This window comes from Emydura macquarii, unplaced genomic scaffold (genome assembly GCF_026122565.2).
Source record: "Emydura macquarii macquarii isolate MOO-44397 ecotype Brisbane River unplaced genomic scaffold, CSIRO-AGI_Emac_v2 contig_1043, whole genome shotgun sequence".
Taxonomy (NCBI): Eukaryota; Metazoa; Chordata; order Testudines; family Chelidae; genus Emydura; species Emydura macquarii.
The window spans coordinates 7,818,403-7,840,738 of NW_027131180.1; the positions used below are offsets into that span (position 1 = coordinate 7,818,403).

The window sequence follows — 22,336 nt, forward strand, 5'->3', positions numbered from 1 at the left end:
TTCTGAAGGAAAAGATTATGTGATAGTCTCTGCTGAAGGGGAAACTTTCAATTATGAAGAAAATCGGCCAAAAAGTGACCCATAATCCCTCATACAAATGTATTCAAATGCACAAGATTTCTTACTTACATGGGAAGTTTGCTAAGTCTGCTTCTTTTGTTACTAAGATCATGTGGGACCAGAGTGACCAGATTGCATGTGTGAAAATTCAGTATGTTTGGAGGTGGAAGTGGGAGGGGTTATACTTACATATATAAAACGAAGCTCCTAATATTGGGACATCTGGTGGGACCAAATAAAGAAATTTAAAATCTGGTACCAAATTTCATAAAGAATTCATTTTTAATTCAAAGTAATTTTTGGTAAGGTATACTGACATTTCTTTTACATAACAAAGAGATTGCCTCAGTGCTTTAAATGCAAAACACAACTCTACCTTAAGCATGGAGCTGCAACCAGCATTAATAATGTATTCTTTCCAATTTTAAAAACTATTATTAAAGCAGGATAGAAATTGGTTTGGAGTCTCAGGTTTCACTTTTCAGCATGATGGTCACTGCCAGCAAGAAGGTCAGAAAAGTCAAATAAATGAAAGCTATTTTAAATGATGTCACAATTTATTTATGACAAGAAGAACTTTTTAACCAGATATGCTTCCTGATGGATGAGCAAAATGGATGGTGTTTTCCTTTACAGGAGGCTTGTGAATAAGCTTCAGGCAAAAGATATTGAATAATAAAGTGCCAGCTTCACACCATTTAACACAAATCCCTCCAAACAATTGTTACTTTAAAGATATATATCTTATATGACAAATAATTTAGAACTTGATAGCTTTAAGAATTTACATTAAACAAAATAAGAATACAAAAATTCCAACAATGAATGCCAGTCTCTTGAAAGCTTGGATTAATATCTAAAATGTACTGGAAAATCTCCAAAAATTATTCTAATCTATGATAATGAGCCTCTTATTTTAAACCCTTCAGTTACATTTTTAGTGTCATTTCTGCTCTCTTTAATAAAGCACATAGAAAAATGTGTTCAACTGATTTTAAGCTTCTAGCAAAGTTTTTTTTTCTGAACATGTTAAGAGAGCTGCATCACTGTTTTACTACGCAGAGAGGGAAGAAAAACAGAGTACTTCTTTTATATGATAATGTCTAAGTAAGAAAACTGGTATAAAGAAAACTTCTAATATTTACCTAAATAACTCATATGCCTCATCAAAGGAAGAAACACAGATCAGGCAACAATGAAAAGGTACCAACAGGGGGAATGAGTTTGAGAATTGAATTAAAATTCCTAGTACAGCAAGAGACAGGGAATCAGAAGACTATATAGTATAGCCATGAATTTTTTAATAGGTCAGCACTGTATTAATTGATAATAAATAAAGTATTCCTAGTACTTGAGGGGAAGAAGATTAAAACTTATGACATAGGACCATAGACTGCTTCAAAATCGGAGGTAGTCAGCGGGTGCCTATGTACTACCCAATGTACTCCACTGCCTGGCTGGTTGACATGGTCTCACAGTCACAGACACACGACAGGTTATTATCCTTTCACCAGGAGATGTATTTATTCTTTTCTTACAAAGTAGCAGTGTAATGCACCCCTTACAGCAAGGAGAGTTTTCTATGTCACCTTCACTCCTCAGATCAGACATCCTCTGAGCTTCCCCTCTGAACTACCCTTTGCTTCCTGTTCCTCTCACTTACATCCTCCCAATTATCAACTTTGCCCAGTGATGACCACCCAGGCGCTCATAATCCCCCAACAGCTGGACCTGAGAGTGATCACAGTGCTGCTGAGAGTGCCGTGTCTCAGACGTGGATAATAGTGTAAAATAATTCTACTTTCCAACCAAACTAGCCATGCTATCGAAATTTACTTTCCTTCCATACCTGTAACACAATGCACAGCCAGTTTTGCTATGAGCATATAGATGTACTAAATTTTTACTTTTATAGGAATTTAGGTTATTATATTCCTCAGGAGCTTACCTATATGTAGGCTTGCAAGGATTAGATTTTTTATCAATAAATGTCTATTTCACTACACACACAAATATTTCCATCAATAATAATCAAAATTTACAGAAAGGCAAATTAAGAAAAATGCCATTTGAGAACTTAAGCATTTGATTACTTAGTATATTGTGACATGTGATGTTGTCAATTTGTGTTTTAATGGTTATAAAGCTCTAACTTTATGAATCTCAACATCTACTGTTATTAAATAATTATTGTCTGACCCCTCCAATAGTTACCGACAACTGTGAAAATTATGCTTATAACTCATAATTTTGCACAAATGTGAAAATGTAAATCAATACAAAAATCAGAAAAAATATGCTTAAAATAAACACTAGTATTATCGCAAGAGTACAATACACCCCACTATAAAGCCAAGTTGCTGACAGGTTGGTACAACAGTACAACCACATGATACCCTGTACCCCAATACTTTGGTCCTGAGCTAACCATTCTCCACCAGTGACTGAGAAGATCACTGTGGTTCACAGATGAACCTGGGCAGATGCAGCCAGTACACAGTGGCACGTACACACACACAGACTCCAAATCCATCCACCAAGAGCATAAAAACTTCTTACAACCTTTTTATTCCTCCAACATCAATGCAGCAGAATTACAGAAAGTAGAGCTAGTACACATAGTAAACCAGCTAATCAACCCATACTGCCTGGTCCACACCTTGGACCTAAGAATCTCCCTCTGTGAAACACTTTCATCATACTTTCCTTGAGGAAGAGGGGAAATAATCCACAACCAGATGTAAAAGGAACTAACAGATTAAAAAGCCTCAGTCCTGACCAGTCTGCACTATCCTCCTTGCCACATCCCAGATTTTGGCTCCACCATACTCCCCAGAGTTTAAGAAGTTCTGAAAAATATTACGGCCACCATCTATAAAACAGGTCCATGTGTCTCCCGGATGGTGAAAGCCAGTGAAGAACAGCTGCATCCCCTAAATTATAAATGCCTCTTTCAGAGAAGCTCACTTGTCAAACTCCTTGAATATTGCAACCATCCACTCAATCCTCAAGAAAAACAACACTCGACCCGCTTGAAGCTTTCTCCAGTTACCGTGTGATCTCCAACCTCCAATTCCTGAGCAAAATAATTGAGCAAGTAGTAACTATCAAGAAGCCATTCTTTCTCTAAAATACACAAGAGCGCACATCTGGAGTAGGAAAAATCTTAATATAAAGCAGTATTACCTAGTGATGTTTCCAAATAATTATGAATAACTAGCATGCATTTTCATTGCCTCTTGATGGCATAGTTTAAAAATGCTTTATACTAGCATTTGTAATCTGAAGTGTTAATTCTTTGTTTACCTACAAGTTTAATGTTTTGGTAGAATTTTATTCAAGCAAGTGCCAATAAAAATAATGAATGGGATATTTAAAATTCAGCATCTGCAATTAAGTGCTAGATATTTTATATCTAGAGTCATTTCAATGCATTTAGATAACAAAAAGCAGTGGCTTCTGTTTGAAATATTGTATGGGTAACAGTTTGCATTATAAATGTTCTTAATGCATTTTCAGGAAGTGGAATATCAGTGATTATGGTTGAGAAAAATTACATATAGTGGAAAGGGGAACATAAAAAATGTATTACTAAGTTCTATATAGTCAAATATTAAATCACACATTCAGTCATTTATATAATATACACTCACAAATTATGTAAAATATGCAATTTCCTGCTGAGACAAGATCAGCACAATGTCCTACTGGTTTAGACAGGGATGACTCTTTTGGCTCACCTGGTAGAACTGCTGCCTCTATTCACCTCAAATATCCTGCCCTAGATTGAGTCTCAGCTGACGTAATGTGTAAAGTGCTAACTTAAGCCCAGCCACCACATGGATGACTTTATTAAATGGCCAACGCTGTTTAGTGTTCAAATAGCAGTGGGTTCTGAACATACAGCAGTATGCATATGGAGGTCAGTTATACATTCTGTGCAGCTGAGCTGACTGGGGAGCAGAAGAAGGTACATCACCCCATAGGATAAAGAGGTTAAAGTACTTTGAAACAGAATGGAGGGCTCTTGCAGCACCATCCAAATATGAGGGTAAGGTGTGGAAAAGTCTTTTCTGCCAAGCAAAGAAAGGGAGTGGGCTCTCTGCTTTGAGTTCTGCAGGAAACCATCTGTTCTCTTCCCTCTTTCCCCTACTTCTTTGAATCAAGCTTGAATGGATAGTTACTTCCCAGGAGGCCTGAAAGTGCCTGTGTTGAGAGTATCACTGCCTACACCATTTGTACCTTTTTGATGAAATGGGGCTTCTCAGCCCACTTCCCTAAGTGTATGCTTTCCAGAGACAGAAGCAGAACCCTGTGTATTTTGCAATTGTACAGCCAACAAATTCAGCATTTGCTGCAGAATTGTGCTCTAAAATCTCAGTTTACATTAAAAAAAAAAATTAGGGTAACATTGCAAAATTTAGGCTTAGGCTCTTATGTGCCTACATCCTTTTTGAAAATGAAACTTCAGTACTTTTTAAAATTTTACCTCTGGTCTTTGTGGTTGCAAAGATAACCATGAAATGTGAACCATGAAATGCCAGGCTGAGTTTGCAAAGAGACTGAATCAATAGCTCTAAGTAGTATGAGCAGTCCCATTCATTTCAATCAGGACTCTGTGAAGTCCCTGGGCATGGAATCTGATGTTTTTCTGAGATGCTATGGAATTCAGCATTTTTGCCAAAAAGTTTGCTATTTCACTACAGCCTGGCGCCTAAAATTTTGTTTTTCTGTCTCTCAGATCTGCCATAATCTATCTTCAGCTATCTCTTGCTCTCCAGCTTTTCCACACAAAAGGAAGTTAATTGGACTACAGTGAACGCTCTCTGCACTTTTCTATGGAAACAGGTAGCAGGGTTCTGAGGGCCCTGAACTGAAGTCTAGTTTTGCAGCCAGGGATCAGCTAATGAGTGGCACAAATGTCCTGAGGCGCCAGTGAGATGCATTGATGAAGCTACCCACTTTTGCTAGTGCAGAAGGGTGTGGGGAACGGTTTTTAGCTTGACTTACTGGATAACAGTCCAGGAGACAAGGCCATGGTTGGCCCACCTGGAAAGCACATTGCAAAATAAAATCCCTGAAAATAATTGACAAAATTTACATCAATGAGTGTTTTCAATTATGTGTCTCAGTCTTTGAGTGGGGACTGGAGGGTAGGAAGGAAACAACAGAGTAAATTAGCATTGCCATTGCCCAACTGGTCTGGGTATGCAATTATGCCTCCCACAAATAGGCATGTAAGGGAAAGGTAGGGTTTCTCATACCTTCATGGCCTCCTAGCATCCCTCCATTATAAACAGAGGCATAATTTTGTCCATTATAGACAACAATGCTTTACATCTCTGTGAATTGATTAGAGATAGGTTTTCATAGTATCCACTCACACTAAACCATACAGGACCAATTCTGAATTCAGATACAAACATACGCTCATTACCATTGCTACAAGTTGAAAATATGTACTTGACAACAGAATTAAGCCACATTTCGCCTCACTGAGGGATTTTGACCCCATTACAAAACTCACTCAAGTCAACAGACGGACTTCTACTGACCTCACTGGGCTTTGGATCAGGCCCATATTCACCTCAACATGGACTTTTTTCTGTTATGATATTCTGTATCAATTATCCCCTGGCAACATTGGATGTGTTTCTAAAGGACAATACTGAAACCTTAAAAGTCACTACTTTCCTTCAAATGGTAGGTTTGTGATAGGATTGCAACCTGTTATAGAGCAAAACCATTTGTAATGAAACAGGTGAAATTACCACAGCAATCTAGCGCGCACACACACACACAAACTTCACAATGAAAAGAATCTCAATTAGAAAAATTTTCATTTCTCATATGAGGTTTGCCTTGAAGCTAAAACATTTATTATTGTGTTTACAGCATTTTATTAGACTGCAGAGAAACCAAGATTCTAAAGCTACTTATAAAATGAAAATTTTAACTGGTCATTATTAGATGGTTGTAACTTTTAACCTTGTCTCACTTTTTTGCTTTTGCAATTTATTAGGAAGAGCAATTATTTGATTAGCAAGGTAATCAAATATCAACAGTTTTAAATTAATTTATGTCCCCAGGCTTCAGGCCAATGGCAGGCAGTTCTCTCACAGAGGTGACACACACTGTCTCTGGGGGAAGAAAGGGAAGAGGAGGAGGAAGGCCACCAGATGTAGCAACTTATCAAAGTAAGTATTAGGCTAGATTTACTGTCTGGAGCAGTAAAGCATGATAGCAAATAACTGCAAAACCAAAAAAAAAAAAGAGGAGCAATAAAAGTAAAGTTGTAAATAATATGCAATAGTGTTGGCTATTGTATTTGATCTAGCATTTTAGATTCTGCAGAAAGGATTTTTTTTTAAAACAGGAACGCAGTGCCAGTCACTGGCACCTACCTTAAGAACAGAAATCTGCTGTAGACAACCGGAATTTTTGAGGCCACAATTAAATCTCAGAGCAATAAACAGCAAGTGAACCTGGAGCTAACACGACATAACACTAGCAAAAGAAGTGTTATTTCTGACAAGGGCCAAGCCCATAGTAGCACTGATGGGTGCTTTTGCATGTTCTCCAAAGCTTACACAGGTCTTTCAGTGCAATTCAGTACCGACTTTCAACAGCCCTGCTCTTGCAAAAGCTGCTGCTCTACTAAGCGGAAGTTACTTTTGCTATACTGGAACCAAGAGGATTGTGTTTTGATGTGGCAAATGTCTAAACTTGAATAGGATTCCCATTTTAACATGTGATATTGGAGAGATGTAAGTCTTTATATGTGAAATACCTTCTTTGCCACCTAGCTCTCAAATATATTGAACAAAAAATATCCAAAAATAAATTACTCTTATAAAGCCACAAACGTCCGATTCCAGTGTCAAAGACCAAGAAAAAATGCTCAAAATGATGTGAAACTTAACAAAAATATTAATTAAAACGGAAAATGTAATGATCAGGAAATGAGCCAGGATGATAAAGCTAGAGATGGAAATCCTCCGTTTATCTACAGAACACAGACAATAGCAATGCAAAGTACCTCTCATACAGCCTCTCCAATATGCCTCTGTCCTTATCTAGATTGACCAGTCATAGGTATGAGAGAGTAACATTTCTGTGTTTATTCAACCCTTTGGAGAAAGATGTGGTCTGAGCACAGAACTAGGATGACAAAAACTCTGGATGGAAGCTCTGCCTCCAACTTTATTCATATCTTTGGGGAAATCATTTCCCTTCCCTCTCTGTCTCTGTTTCCTCAGCTGAGGATAGTACTAAGCTACCTCACAGGAATCTTGTGATTTTTAATTAATGTTTGGAAAGTTCTTTGAAGAAGAAAAATACTATCTCAGAACTAGATATTAAAAATCACCAGTTCAATGGTTTTTTGTGGGTGATGTGGATACTAGGAACTGAACTGTGACTCATTTTTCACAGTTTGAAGAGGCAAGCACATAAGAAAATCTGGCTAACCTGGCTGCCTAATGAAAACCTTTGATCCCCATGTGACTCACATGGGCCATCTCATCTAGTCTAAAAAATGTATTTCCAATAAGAGATAAGCAGATTGAGAGCATGAAAACAATTTTAAAATTAAATATATTTTAACTTGAATGTTTGGCTGACCTTTTCCCCACTAAATAATAATTCTAGAGCATGCAGTGCTTGTTGTAGCCATGTTGGTCCCAAGATATTATTTTGAATCTCTCACTATCACTGATGCAATAAAAGATGTTACCTTACCCACCTCCTCTCTCTAATTCTAGAGTAATAATTTCTGAGCAATTCATTCATATATACTTTGAGTTATATATAAAATTTATACACACACACAAATATTTACTGAGCAGAGGCACTAACTTTTGTTTGCTTGCTGTTTAAAGCTTATCAATAAATTACTCTGAAATAACTAACTAGAAATTAAACAAGCACTGGCCTACTGCCAATCTAGTGTGAAGGAGAAACGAACATGGGGAGATAAAAGTAGTATCAATGGGGGGGGGGAGGGGGAATATAAAATGAAGCAAATAGTGTTTGGCACGTATAGCAGAGTAAACCAATTAGTTTGTTGAGTGGAAGATGAAAAAAACAGAAAGGGCCAGAATTCGCAGTAGTGTTCTTGGTGGGTGGCACTAAAGGTATGGCATTTGCCTGTATCCTGTGTGGGAGTCCCAATGGATGCAGAACAGGTGTAGTGCAAGTCATGAGACAAACATCTCTCTTGAATGAACCATGCTGTCATTTTAACCATTCACCATGCTTTGATTAAATGTTTTGTTTTTATCCTCAGCTTAAAATGTCATGCTCCAGTCAGGAGATGCAGCCGTCCACTGGATAGCTAAAGGTTTTGATTAATTGGATTTCAGATCATAGTGATTTGAATAGCAATTCTAGGAAAATTGGTACTTAAACACTGATTCAGAATTCTTAAAAAAACCCAGCAGCAGCAACTTTGGGCCATAATTTAGGGGTCAATTTGCCACTCTTACTTATTCTACATATAGCCCAAATCTATAAGACTACATACAGCATCATGTACTAAGCATGAACAAGAACTGTAAAATTAAGTCTTCCCAGAATTATAATCAAATTCTGATTATCCAAAACTCAGTTAATCAAAATTCTTGGTTATGCGAATCTGGGCTGGATGCAAAATCCGTGTGGGGTTGTACAAGACTGAGCTATAGACACAGTTGTCACATGGGAAGCCAGCTGGCTGTCTATAATCTATGACCCCTGAGCAGAAATTTCAAAGCCTTTTGAGCCAGCTTCCCCGAATGTTTCCCTACCTCTTCCAGTTTGGCGTCAGATAGCCAGAGCTATACTGTACATCAAACAAAGAACATATCTCTTCCTCAACTAGATTTCCATGATTACAGGCTCCTATTGGCAGTTTTCAACATTACATTACAAAATTTGTATTTTTGTTTTTATGCCTTTCTTATCCTTTTATGTAAAATGCCTAGCACACTGTTGGGGCACTATACAAATAATGATGTGACTAAAATTAAACCCAGAAATTCAAAACTCTAAATATGTGTATTCCACTATGAAAATTCAAACCTTTCAAGAGTAAAATTATTGCATTTAAGAGTGTCTTAAATAAAACATTCATGACATGTCATGCCTCTTAGCAGAGGCAACTATTGGCATGATTCCCTCTCCCCCTCCCATGGTAGATTAGCAATTTTATTACCTTTTTGGATTCTGCTATGTCCTTTTTATTTGATGTTTAAAACTTTTCCAAAGTATAAAGCTGAAGGAAATGTTTTTATTTTCTGATTCCACATTGTCAAAGGATTTCTATTTTAAAATCTGGATCAAAAGGTTCAATTTTATTATCTGTACAAACAATCTGGAATTCTTCCAGCATAATCAGTTTTTCAAGAGTGCTTTAATAAAAGTTTACATTATGCACAACACATTTACACACAATTTTCAGAATCCAAATAAAAAAAGGAAACAAATAATTAGTTTCTATGAGCTCTGTTTAGTTATGTTACTTAGAGACAGTATGTAGTAGTCTATTTAATAGGTTCACTGGAATTAATGGGAATTGCAGGTGCTCAAAACTTCTCAAAATTTGTCCTAGGTCTGCTAAAACGTTAATTCTATCATAAAAGATTCTTTATGTAACTGGACTAGCTAATCACATATGGGAAGTCATAACTCTATGGATGTTTGTAACTCCTAAACAAAAGAATAGGTTATATTATAGCAATTACTTCTAGGGCGACAGACCCAAGTGCATGTAATTCCATATTAATATCATCTTACACTTATAGACCGCCTTAGTTCCCATAGGGTCTTTAAAGGGTTCTACCGATAACAGACTGCTTATTCCATTCACCACTAAAATGTAGCTGCTTTGTGGGATGGAAGGCAACAGCCAAACAATGCTAGAGAAGCAGAATTTCATACCTAATTGAAAGTGCAAGGGAAATATTAGGTAGGCAGAATGCAATTATGTGAGTTAGAAGTTAGCCAAGACATTGGAGCTAACACTTCTACTCTTGGTTTGGTTTTGTTTTTTAAGTTTCTTGGGATTTTTAATGACCACTAGTGATCAAGACCTGAATTTGAAATGTCACCTGTAACAATATCTCTAGCTGTATAGTATCATCTAGGACCATTCTGAGACATTAGTTCAGAGCCAGTACAAATGGAAAAGTGTTGCTTACTGAGTCACCAGCCAGGTTTTTACAGTACCCAAGTGTTCTTGGCATCCATCTCCCTGCCAAGAATGGATTGTTCACTACAATATATTTTCAAGTGCTTTATCCAGTCTAGTTTTCAGTGATGGCACTACCACCATTTCCACTAGGAGACTTCCTTAGCATAATCCATTTCCGTTAGGAACATTTTCACTGCTACTCAGAATAAATTCTGTCTAAAAATCTTTCTGCTTCCTTCATTTTACTACCTCTTCATACTTGTGTAGACTTTATCACATCTCTTCCCATCTGCCCTGTGCTGTAAATCATAATTTAACCATGGTGTATACATTTACTTTCAATTATTCCTCATAAAAGAAAATTCCTCCAGCCCTCATCATTTTTATTGCTCTTCTCTTAAATTTCCTCAGTTTGACAGTATGTTTAGAGTAAACTGAGGCCCAGAAATAAATGCATATCCTAAGCATGTATAAGAAGGGACTATTACCCCTGTAATGCAAAATGGCCACACAACAGATATAGTACAAAATTATACTGGCTCTTTCTGTAGTCATATAATATTGCAAAGCCATGCTTCTTGTCATAAAATGTCACCCTTTGGTCTTCTACAACTTTACCAGTTCCTGGGTTTATCTCAGATATATTACCTTGCATTGTCCAAATTAAATTTTATTTTCTCTTCATGTTTTTAAATGACATAGGGCCCTTGGCATTATTTCTCTGATTGCACGTGGATTTGAAACATTTACCCTCTTTAAAATCATCTTCAAATTTCATTCATGTGCTCCCTCTTCTATCTCATGAATAAAGATATTAAAACTAGACCAAATCCAATTTCTTGTGGTACCCTTCTATATACCCTCAATACACTGCTGGCTATCATTGCCCTGACATCATCTTTTTTTTTTTTTTTTTTACCCACATTAAGATTCATTTCTAACTACCACTTTGCATTTAGTTACTGTTTTGAGAAACAGTTTCAAATGCTTCATTAAAAATAAAAATATAGTACATCTCCTACTTTCTGCATCATCTACTAATTTGGTACCAGTATCATGGTGAGCTGTAAATTTATTGTGAATCATAATAAGTGCTTAAAGATTCTACCTGCACACAACTGAGAGTGTTCATGAATATTTTTGGGGAAGTCTGTAGCCAGAAGAGAATAGCTATGGATTTTACTGGTGACTCATCACTACCTTTGCTCTCCCAATACTATTCTGGTGTTGGCTCTTTATTTTCTAAACCAATTGTTTATTATGAAAGATAATGGAGCAAATAATTTAGCAACCAATTTGCAAACACCTAGAAGATAATAAGGTGATAAGTAACAGTCAGCATGGATTTGTTAAGAACAAATCGTGTCAAACCAACCTAAGAGCTTTCTTTGACAGGGTAACAAGCCTGGTGGATGGGGGGAAGCGGTAGATGTGGTATATCTTGACTTTAAGTAAAGCTTTTGATACTGTCTCACATGACCTTCTCATGAAGAAACTGGGGAAATTAGGTGCAGCAGTAGGTGGGTACATAGCTGGTTGAAAAACTGTTCTCAGAGAGTAGTTGTCACTGGTGCATAGTTAAGCTGGAAGGGCATATCGAGTAGGGGCCAGCAGGTATCAGTTCTGGTCCAGGTCTGTTCAGTATCTTCATCAATGATTTAGATAATGGCCTAGAGAATGCACTTATAAAGTTTGTGAACAATACCAACCTGGGAGAGGTTTCAAGTGCTTTGGTAGGTAGGATTAAAATTAAAAATGATCTGGACAAACTGGAGAAATGGTCTGAAGTAAATAGGATGAAATTCAAGAAGTAAAAATGCCAAGTACTCCACTTAGGAAGGATCAGTTATACACATACAAAATGGGAAATGACTGCCTAGGAAAGAGTACTGCAGAAAGGAATCTGAGGTGTGACAGTGGATCACAGGCTAAATACGAGTCAACAGTGTCACACTGTTACAAATAAGCAAGAATAATTCTGCGATATTGTAAGAAAGACATGAGAAGTAATTCTTCTGCTCTACTCCACACAGATTAGGCCTTAACTGGAATATCATGTCCCTTTCTAGGAGCCAGATTTCAGGAAAGATATGGACAAATTGGAGAAAGTCAAACAACAAGGACAAGTATAGAGTCCTGCACTTAGGACGGAAGAATCCCATGCACAGTTACAGACTGGGGACCGATGAGCTAGGCACCAGTTCTGCAGAAAAGGACCTGGGGGTAACAGTGGATAAGAAGCTGGATATGAGTCAGCAGTGGGCCCTGGTTGCCAAGAAGGCTAATAGCATATTGGGCTGCATTAGGAGGAGCATTGCCAGCAGGTCACGGGAAGTGATTATTCCCCTCTATTCGGCATTGGTGAGGCCGCATTTGGAGTATTGTGTCCAGTTTTAGGCCCTCCACTACAAAAAGGATGTAGACAAGTTGGAGAGAGTCCAGCAGAGGGCAGCAAAAATGATTAGGGGGCTGGAGCACAAGACTTATGAGGAGAGGCTGAGGGAACTAGGCTTGTTTAGTCTGCAGAAGAGAAGAATGAGGGGGATTTGATAGCAGCCTTTAACTACCTGAAAGGGGGTTCCAGGGAGGATGGAGCTAGGCTGTTCTCAGCGGTGGCAGATGACAGAACAAGGAGCAACGGTCTCAAGTTGCAGTAGGGGAGGTCTAGGTTGGACATTAGGAAAAAGTTTTTCGCTAGGAGGGTGGTGAAGCACTGGAATGGGTTACCTAAGAAGGTGGTGGAATCTCCATCTTTGGAGGTTTTTAAGCTGCGGCTTGAGAAAGCCCTGGCTGGGATTATTTAGCTGAGGTTAGTCCTGGTTAGTCCTGCTTTGAGCAGGGGGTTGGACTGGATGATCTTCTGAGGTCCCTTCCAACTCTATGATTCTATGATTCTAAAGTCCAGAGAAGAGCAACAGAAATTATTAAAGGTCTAGAAAACCTGACCTGTGAGGGAAGATTGCAAAAATTGGGCATGTTCAGTCTGGAGAAGAGAAAACTGAGGGGCGACATGATTACAATTTCAAGTACATTAAAGGTTGTTACTGGGAGGAGGGAGAAAAACTGTTCTTGTTAACCTCTGAAGATTGTTTCTCATCCTATGAGCTTAAATTGCAGCAACAAGGGTTATGTTGGACCTCAGGAAAAACTCGGGGTAGTTAATCACTGGCATAAATTGCCTGGAAGATTGTGGAATCTCCATCACTGGAGATTTTTAAGAGCAGGCTAGACAAACACCTGTCAGGGATAATCTAGATAATACTTAGTCCTGCCATAAGTGCAGGGAACTGGACTAGATGACCTCTCAAGGTCCCTTCCAGTCCTACAATTCTATGATTCCATGTATCTGGTATTTGCTGCTACAGGAATTTCTGGGACAAGAGAAAGGAGCCTTCCTGGGTACCTTTCTGTTGTGTTTTTTTATTTTGTTTTTTTTTCCTTTAAACATTTGGTGAAATTAAGAATTTGACAGTAACATAACAGTTTATGGAAAATATTTACTAAGAGATCACTGATTGTTTCCCTCTCTTTTTCTAAACAATTTGCAAATATAATCTCTCTCATTTGACTAAGAACCTTTAAAGAAAATAATTAAACCATAAAATATCACACAGACACTGGAGAAGCCAATCATGAACAGTAAACAATGACAAGTTTAGTTTCATTACTATATGTTCATGCATTTCAAATTTAAATCAGTGTGATTTCTTTCTAATAAATTACTCTAAGAAATCTGCGCATATTTATCTCTACATATTTACACAACATTCATAAACAAAGAAAATAAAATTAAAAATGTATACATCATTTTGTTCTGGGAGGTAAAGGAAATAAATATATATATATATATTAAATCAGCTGTATTGCAACATCATCTATGAGCCACCTTTTGATGTTCAAAGAGAAGTTAATAACAGGTTTCAATATATTGAGAGCTCAGGAGAAAGACTAATCAGAGGTAGCTAATGTATTGTAGCAAAAGCAATGCTATAATGAAAGTTGAGTATAAAAATATGAAAAATAGAACAGTTAATTTACAATAATCATATATAATTTTAAAGTTAGAGCATAAAGCTTTTGTTTGTATACCTCAGGAAAACCAAATACTTTATATACTGAAAAGCACCCTGCTAAACTGAGTTATTTGCTCTGCCATTCTTTTAATAATTATTTCAAACAAGCTTGAGCTCAGAATAGATACCAAGCAGGCTCAAACTTGTTACAAGTGCAAATCATTTAGAATTAAAATAAGAAATGTTCTTCAGCTCAATAAAACAAAGTGTTTTTGTTATTGGTGGGTTGTTTTTTTAAATGTCAAAATCTAGCAATTAAAAATGTAAACTGATTACTTTTGAAACAGCTAGAAATTTCATTTTCCATCAAGTATGCTTGATGATGCTAGATCATCAATCCTCCTTTTCCAAATCAGCTATGACTGATTCTGAAATGAAATATAACACATGTACACTCTGAGCCACTGTACAAGTATACACATGCCACAAACTTTAAAAGGCAGACATACTCTTCAAAACAAAAAACTTTGCGTTTCTTTAACCAAAAAGAATGTAACTGAGTCCCCTATCGGCTAGGCAGAGTTTATCACTTTTTTCCCCATCCAACCGTAGAGAGGTTAATATATCAACTGATCTTTTTTAAGCACCCATTCAGAAACTTTATCTGTTTTCATTATTTTAATCCATTCAATTGCATTTTTCTTACCGCTTCCTTCAAGGTTAGGTATGCTGAGTATGAAAAAAATCAGTATAAATACTGTCTTTTGGTCATCAGTGAACACTAGTCACCTATTTCAGCTATCGAACCTCAGCTTTCAAAGTTAAGATACACTTCATGAACATGAAGACTGGAAAATAAGATGTGCTAACCAGCTGTGCATAGAGCCAAATTATCAGGTTGCCTTTCCACTTTCCAAAGGTTATTAGATGCTAATAAACCATCTTAAATAAATAAATAAATAAATAAATATCTCCACTCACTCTCTCTCTTCATGGTCAAAGGGCAGTTCATTTTACCTATAGCATTCTCTCCAATGGCACCACGATATCCTCACAGAATTCTGGAGAGTGATTTAAAACTTTCTTATTATTCCCTAATATTATTGACCTAAACAAACTGGAGGATTGGGCCAAAAGAAATCTAATGAGGTTCAACAAGGACAAGTGCAGAGTCCTCCTCTTAGGAAGGAAGAATCCCATGCACAGCTATAGACTGGGGACCGACGAGCTGGGCAGCAGCTCTGCAGAAAAGGACCTGGGGGTAACGGTGGATAAAAAGCTGGATATGAGTCAGCAGTGTGCCCTGGTTGTCAAGAAGGCTAATGGCATATTGGGCTGCATTAGGAGGGGCATTGCCAGCAGGTCACGGGAAGTGATTATTCCCCTCTATTCGGCATTGGTGAGGCCGCATTTAGAACATTGTGTCCAGTTTTGGGCCCCTCACTACAAAAAGGATGTGGACAAGTTGGAGAGAGTGCAGCGGAGGGCAACCAAAATGATTAGGGGGCTGGAGCACAGGACTTATGAGGAGAGGCTGAGGGAACTCGGCTTGTTTAGTCTGCAAAAGAGAAGAGTGAGGGGGGATTTGATAGCAGCCTTTAACTACCTGAAAGGGGGTTCCAGGGAGGATGGGGCTAGGCTGTTCTCGGTGGTGGCAGATGACCGAACAAGGAGCAACGGTCTCAAGTTGCAGGGCGGGAGGTCTAAGTTGGACATTAGGAAAAAGTTTTTTACTAGGAGGGTGGTGAAGCACTGGAATGGGTTACCTAGGGAGGTGGTGGAATCTCCATCCTTAGAGGTTTTTAAGGTGAGGCTTGACAAAGCCCTGGTTGGGATGATATAGCTGAGGTTAATCCTGCTTTGAGCAGGGGGTTGGACTAGATGACCTCCTGAGGTCCCTTCCAACTCTAATATTCTATGATTCTATGATTCTATGATTCCCAATTGGCATAACAAGAATGTTGATATTTTCATCACCTGTTTGACTATTAAGTTTTCAATTACAGACAATAATTAGAATATTACATATCTATTAATTACATTTTATGTTAATGTAAATACTTCAGAGAAAGACAAACATTACAAAAAACAATATACATATTGAGTTAGGGATGATATTTTTTGTTGCTGTTGGAGTTTTGGGTGTGTTTTTTTGGTTTTTGAAAATGAAATTTTCACAACACTGAATAATAAACATTGCAATCTTTTAATACACCCAGACATTCTTAGGCCATGTTTACACTATGGGCACTACAGTGGCACAGCTTCTGCGCTGCAGCTATCCCGCTGTAGTGGCATAGTTTAGATGCTCCTATAGTGACAAAAAGGGTTTTTCCATAGATGTAGATTTTCACAGTTCAGGGCAACTGCACTCATATTCCCTCCTCATGGCCTAGCAAGGGCACCCACTCATAGGCTTCCAGCTCCCCAGCCACTATCTCTCTTAGGCAGACACCCTCATATCGCTCCCTCCTAACTGGGGTATTTCCAGGCTGCACCAGTTACCTGCCTACACTGTGAAAGTCAAACTGTCTAAGCAGGCCTGTGTCTGCTTCGCTTCCTCTTTGAAAGCTATGAACAGGGTAGTTACCACTGTTTAAGTTACCTCATAGCTCTTTCTAAGCAAGTACATTTATTCTTAAGGTAGAAACATGCTAATAATCTTACCGGAGATCACTTCCTTCCCCCTTTTCCTCAAAGGCTGGTTGGTGTCAGTTCTTTCAGCACTTCACTAAGGCTTGGGTCTGTCCCCTTGAACAGAACGTCCTGTCCATTTGCTGGATCAGAACGAAGACTCTGAGTCAATTTAAACTCAGGCTATTTATAGAAAAGTCCTTTCTTTGTCTCTTGGTTCTCTATCAGTTTGGTAGAGAATAATCCAGTTTGACTCATTATATGCCGCCTCCCCAGCAAGTAATACCTCTCTGGAGGTGTTACAACTTGAGTGAATTTTCCTAATCACCTCCACTGTTCTTAGCTTATGCAGAGGTAGTTGTTACCCTCCTGCATAGAATTACATATAAGCCCTGGCCCACAATGATACATAAAATAAATACAGTAAGATATCCCAAAGATATTAAAGGAAATTGCCATATCTGTCACATCTCCCTGAGCAGTGGTTGGTAGATGGATGGAAGAATTCTTCTGTGGACCTATCTGTGTCTACACCAGGGGTTTGGTTGGCTTGACTACAATGGTCAGGAGTGTGAATTTTTCACAACCCTGAGTGCTATAGCTATGTCGACCTAACTTTTAGGTGTAGACCAGGCCTTAGTTTATACTATCTCTAAGTAATTAAACAAGGTTATTTTTTTTTAAATTAAAGGGCTCTTTATATTTTGAGAACTAAAGTGAAATTGCAGAACACACATTATTATGTCATTGTGACAAATATGTGAGTGCTCTTTCATATTTGTTAATGTTGTGCATTGATCTGCCATTGTAATGGTGTTTTTTTTTATGCATATTTTGGTTTAAGTGCTTCTCAAGCGAGGACAGTCTGCAATGGATCCGGCAGGAAGGAGGAGATGGCTCAGGATGGTCTGCTAACAGCTTCCACTTTAGGATAGTTAAGGGACAATGACAGACAATTAGCTCTGATGACTCTCGTTTCCCCAGGCAGCATACAGAATAGGTTTGACCAGGAAGAACCAAAACCCAACAGCACATGGGGAAAACCTCCTGAAGAACAGAGAACACTTTCCCGGTTTGAAAGGACTTTCCTGAAGGTGCAGACTGAGCCACACTCCAAGGATATGTTCTAACTGCAGCTGGGAGGTGTAATGCCCAGCTTGGGTAGACGTACATATGCTAGCTATGCTCAACCCAGCATGCTAAAAATAGCAGTAAGGCTAGCTGCTTGAATACACCCTTGGAGATTCTAAATATGTACTCACATTGGTCGTCTAAGCCACATTGCTATTTTGAATGCACTAGCTTGAGCAAAGCTAGAGCATGTACGTCTACCCAAGCTGGGAATTACACCTCCCACATACAGTGTAGTCATATCCAAAACACAGGAACCAGCAGGGGTGCCCGGAAGAACTAGAGATATATAGCACTTCAGCTAAGACATGTAATACTGTTGTTTTTTTTGTTTTAAAATCCTTTTTCATCTAATGTTTTGTTCTAACTGCTAAACAGAGATACTTTGTTTTAAGAAGGCTGTTGATCAGTATATCGCTGGTCACTTGTCCCTGAAGTTAGGAAATGCAGGTGCCCAAAACTCAGTCAGACCCACAGGGTCATAAGTTGTTGGTATACACAGGGTAGATTGACCCAGGTCCCAGTTTTAGAGTTGGATTCCACCTAGGAATAGGTAAGGGCAGGAAGCCCAAGACCTGAGCTGGATGCACTCAGAGAGATCAGAAAGGGGACAAAAATCCAACTAGCCCTGCAACTGTGAAAGTCATTAGTGACATCATAACAAAGGACAAGAATTCACACCAATTTGATACAGTGCGATCTTTTCTCACTATCCATCAATGCCTTTTCTCTATTTATTTCACTAGAATTATTTATCTGTGATCATTTGTACTTAAAATTACCCAAAGGGGTAGCTAGAAAAAAAAATCAGAACCGGAACAACTCTACTACTGCTTTTTCTGGTTAATGCAATGTAGCCCATTTATGTAGTAGGATTGTGTAATTCCCAGGTAGCAGATTGTTGATTCTATTCTTTACTGAAGAGAATGTGCAAGGAAATTCAATGCACCACTGACACAGCCTGAAGCCAAAGTAGCATTCAGATACACATTTGTAGTTCTGAAATGAAAAAAAAAAGATGGAGATGCAAGTGCTGTACTGCCACAGACCAGATCTGAGATAGAATTCAGATCCTTGGTCAAAGCTCAACCCCCAATCCTCTTTTTATGTGCTATACCAGCAGCATACAGAGCTATTAACATGATGTTATTGTTTCTTTATTGTTAGCACTTGCATAAGAGGCAAGGGCTTGGAAATACAGTTGGGTTTCAGTGGTGCAAAAGAATAGTTTTTAGAATGATAAATAAAGGTCAAGCTCTCCCTGGTGTAACAAGAAACATTAGCATCAACACCTGGAAACACAGCAGAAAGAACCATTTAAAGCCATCTTTGTGGCTTCCAACTGCAGCAGTTCATTCTTGGCATTCTCGTCTTTTAATAAATTCCAAGTGAGAGTTTAATGATAATTAAAGGCAACAATAACCTTTCAGGAATCCCACATCACTCCCTTTTGGATGTGAACATCTCTTAAAGTTCCTCCCTCTCCACAATTCTAAACTGAAAAATGGCAGTCGGTGGTGTAACAATGAGATATTTAAAAGGTGAACAAACTGTTGCACACTGTTGGTCTTCCTCCTATATACTGCACTCATCACTGTAGTTATTCAAGAGATACTCATTTCTGAAAAATCATGTGTGAAAGAAGATTTGGCAACAAAAATGCTGTATTTTAAAAAAAGCATTGGCAGGTCAATTTCAGCCATACATTTAAGTTTTTTTTTTTAAAAACCCCACAAACATTTCTATCAATGTTAGATTTTATAAAAAAGCTGGGGGGAGAGGGGGAGGGAGGATAATTCAAAAGAAATCCTTTTCTATAAAAGGAATAACCCTCTCCCTGTAAGATTTGTAACTCAAACACTGCAGCATCCTGCTAGTGTAGGAGAATGAAAAACTGATTGGAAACTGCCTATAGAGGACAATCAAACTGACTAATCCATTCTCTTTATCCAAGCTAAGCAAAATGCCAAAATTAAACACATATCATACATGGCGAAAAATAAATACGATTCTTAAAATCATTCCCAAAAATGTCATTAGCACCACAGGTATGGAAATGTTTTTTAATATATTATTTTAATGACATACTATCAGGTAAAAAGGTACTTTAAAATGCTTGTTAAAATGTGAGCTTAGGTGTAAATTACCTATGAAAAACATTATTCTGTTGTTCAGCTTTTCTAAAAGTGATGTCATATTTCTGGTGTTTGTTTTGTAAACATAAGCTGTGGAAAGTATGAAGGTGTTTGTTTATGCGAGAATGGGTGAAGGAGAAACAAAAAATTGGACAAGTAAACAAGGATGCTATGTTTAATTACTCATGGTTAAATATGAACATTTAAGGAACAGTCCAATGGGTTCCTTACAATGTTATTGTTACAATAAAATCTGAAATAACCAGAAATGATTTCAGAATATCCTTGTTCTTTTTTAACCTACCTCTTTCTTCTCTCTGCCAGCTGCCTGCAGACTTCCTGCCACCGAAAATTCAGGCTACCCAGCTTTTCCCTTAGTACGTTAGCATCTGCTGTTGATGACTGCTCAGTAATCTCTTCACCAGATATATTTAATGTTTTGATAACAATTTGCTGTTGTCCAATGCCATCCTGGAGCTCCTACAAAATATATATATATTTTTAAAGTGTCAAAAATTAAGAGTCATATCCTTTTATACAAGCATAGATCAAAAATTCTTTACCGAATACAGGTCTGTTAGAAAGAGCTCTTTTGGGAAAGCTTTTCTCTACTCTGAATCCCAAATGCATACATCCAAAAGGCAATAAGACAGAAAGGCACCTTTTATATTTTTGTAACAAGTACCTTTTCAGCTCAGCCTCTGCCTTGTTTTGTTTTCTTTGAGTGTTCTAGTCTACTAGAGAATGTTATAATGTTCTACAGATCAATTAGTGGGAAATCCTCTTGAGCAAATTCAATTGTGTCCCCATAGAGATGTACCATGTCTGATAGCATACAAAATATTGTAAAATGTGAAAGCAAACAAAGTATTTTGGTTTCCTATTATCTGTCAATAAGCATAGCGCAAAGGAACATTGAAAGAAACAAGAAACCTACTCATCTATATATCTGAACTACTTTTCCAAATCCCTCCATGGAATAAATCCACTCCTAGTTCTGAGAAGCTTGATAATCAACTCCCCTACATTTCTTAGAAAAGATACACTCGTGATAAAATCCTTTCTCATCTCACATCTGTCTACATACTGTGAACTGCAGCACTAATGAAAATACAACCAAGCGCTGCTAATGGGCAGTTTGCTATACTTCACTACTCAGATTAATTTCCTATATATCTTTCATCACTAGAATCCCAGTATATTACTTGTTATCTTAATTCATCATTTGCCACCACAATCTTGAAAGGTAACTTAAGCTTCCACAATACTCAGCTAGTAAACTTAAAAAGCGGATACCCATTGAACCACATTTAAGAGAGACAATTAGAGCCATATATATTTAGAGAATGTAATTTTTATCAGTAAGATCAAATTCATTTTGTATCTTTATTTAACAAAACTGACTTTTCCTACTATAACACTCAGAATTTATAAGGATGTAATTGTGTAATGGAGATGTTAAACGTTTTACTGCTAAAATAAACACAAACTGAAAGAATGAACTTGTTTTGTACTCTACCTTTTTTTTAATGGGGTACCCAACCTCTACAAAACAGTAGTGTCCAGGTACAAAAGAATGTACAGAAGAACCCTGATTTTATGATATTGGTTATATAAACCATTGTTCCTGGCAGGAGAAAAACAAAAAACCAACAATCCACATAATGACAGTGATGTTGATGAAGAACAAGTCAACATCTCTTCACATTCCAGTGCCTTCAATGTACTGGAAATTGCTTTGCTGTGGTTTGAAGGAAAAGAGGGAAGTGATGCAGTGCACCTTATGGCAATTAAAGCATAATACCTAAATTAATGTTGAGATGTTCAATTTAATGAACTTTTTTATTGTCTGAACTCCTTAGTTTGTAAAAAGGAGTTCGACTGTATTCCAATTTAAAATACTGAACATGTCTCTTGTAGCAGAAAATTGACATTTTAGCAAACCCTCTTTTGGACCAGTGCTTCATATATTTCTTCTTTCCCCACTCCTGAATTGCTCTCTCTCGTCATTGTTGCACCACTCTTGTTTTCAATAATTAAGAATGTCTCCTTTGAGGGAGTTGGGAAAGGAGGTTGTCTCCTCACTGTAGCAGATATTAGGAGCCCCACTGCCATACCCCACTTTCTTTAGAAGATGCCTTCCCCTAATTCTACTATCATTTCCAGTTTATTGGGGAACCAGAACTCCTGTT

The 22,336-nt window shown here is 37.7% G+C and overlaps 1 protein-coding gene across 26 annotated transcripts in view; it reads right to left on the reverse strand.

Annotated features, from left to right (window-relative positions):
• Positions 1-22,336, reverse strand: part of DMD (dystrophin) — a 1,854,857-nt gene that overhangs the window by 600,905 nt on the left and 1,231,616 nt on the right. For all 26 annotated transcript variants that reach the window (XR_010919130.1, XR_010919131.1, XM_067545076.1 and 23 more), the window contains one exon: positions 20,449-20,624. Coding sequence is in view for 24 of the 26 variants with exons in the window: in XM_067545076.1 (XP_067401177.1) it covers positions 20,449-20,624 (176 nt within the window). In the remaining 2 variants the exon portion in view is untranslated. The remainder of the gene's footprint in view (positions 1-20,448; positions 20,625-22,336) is intronic.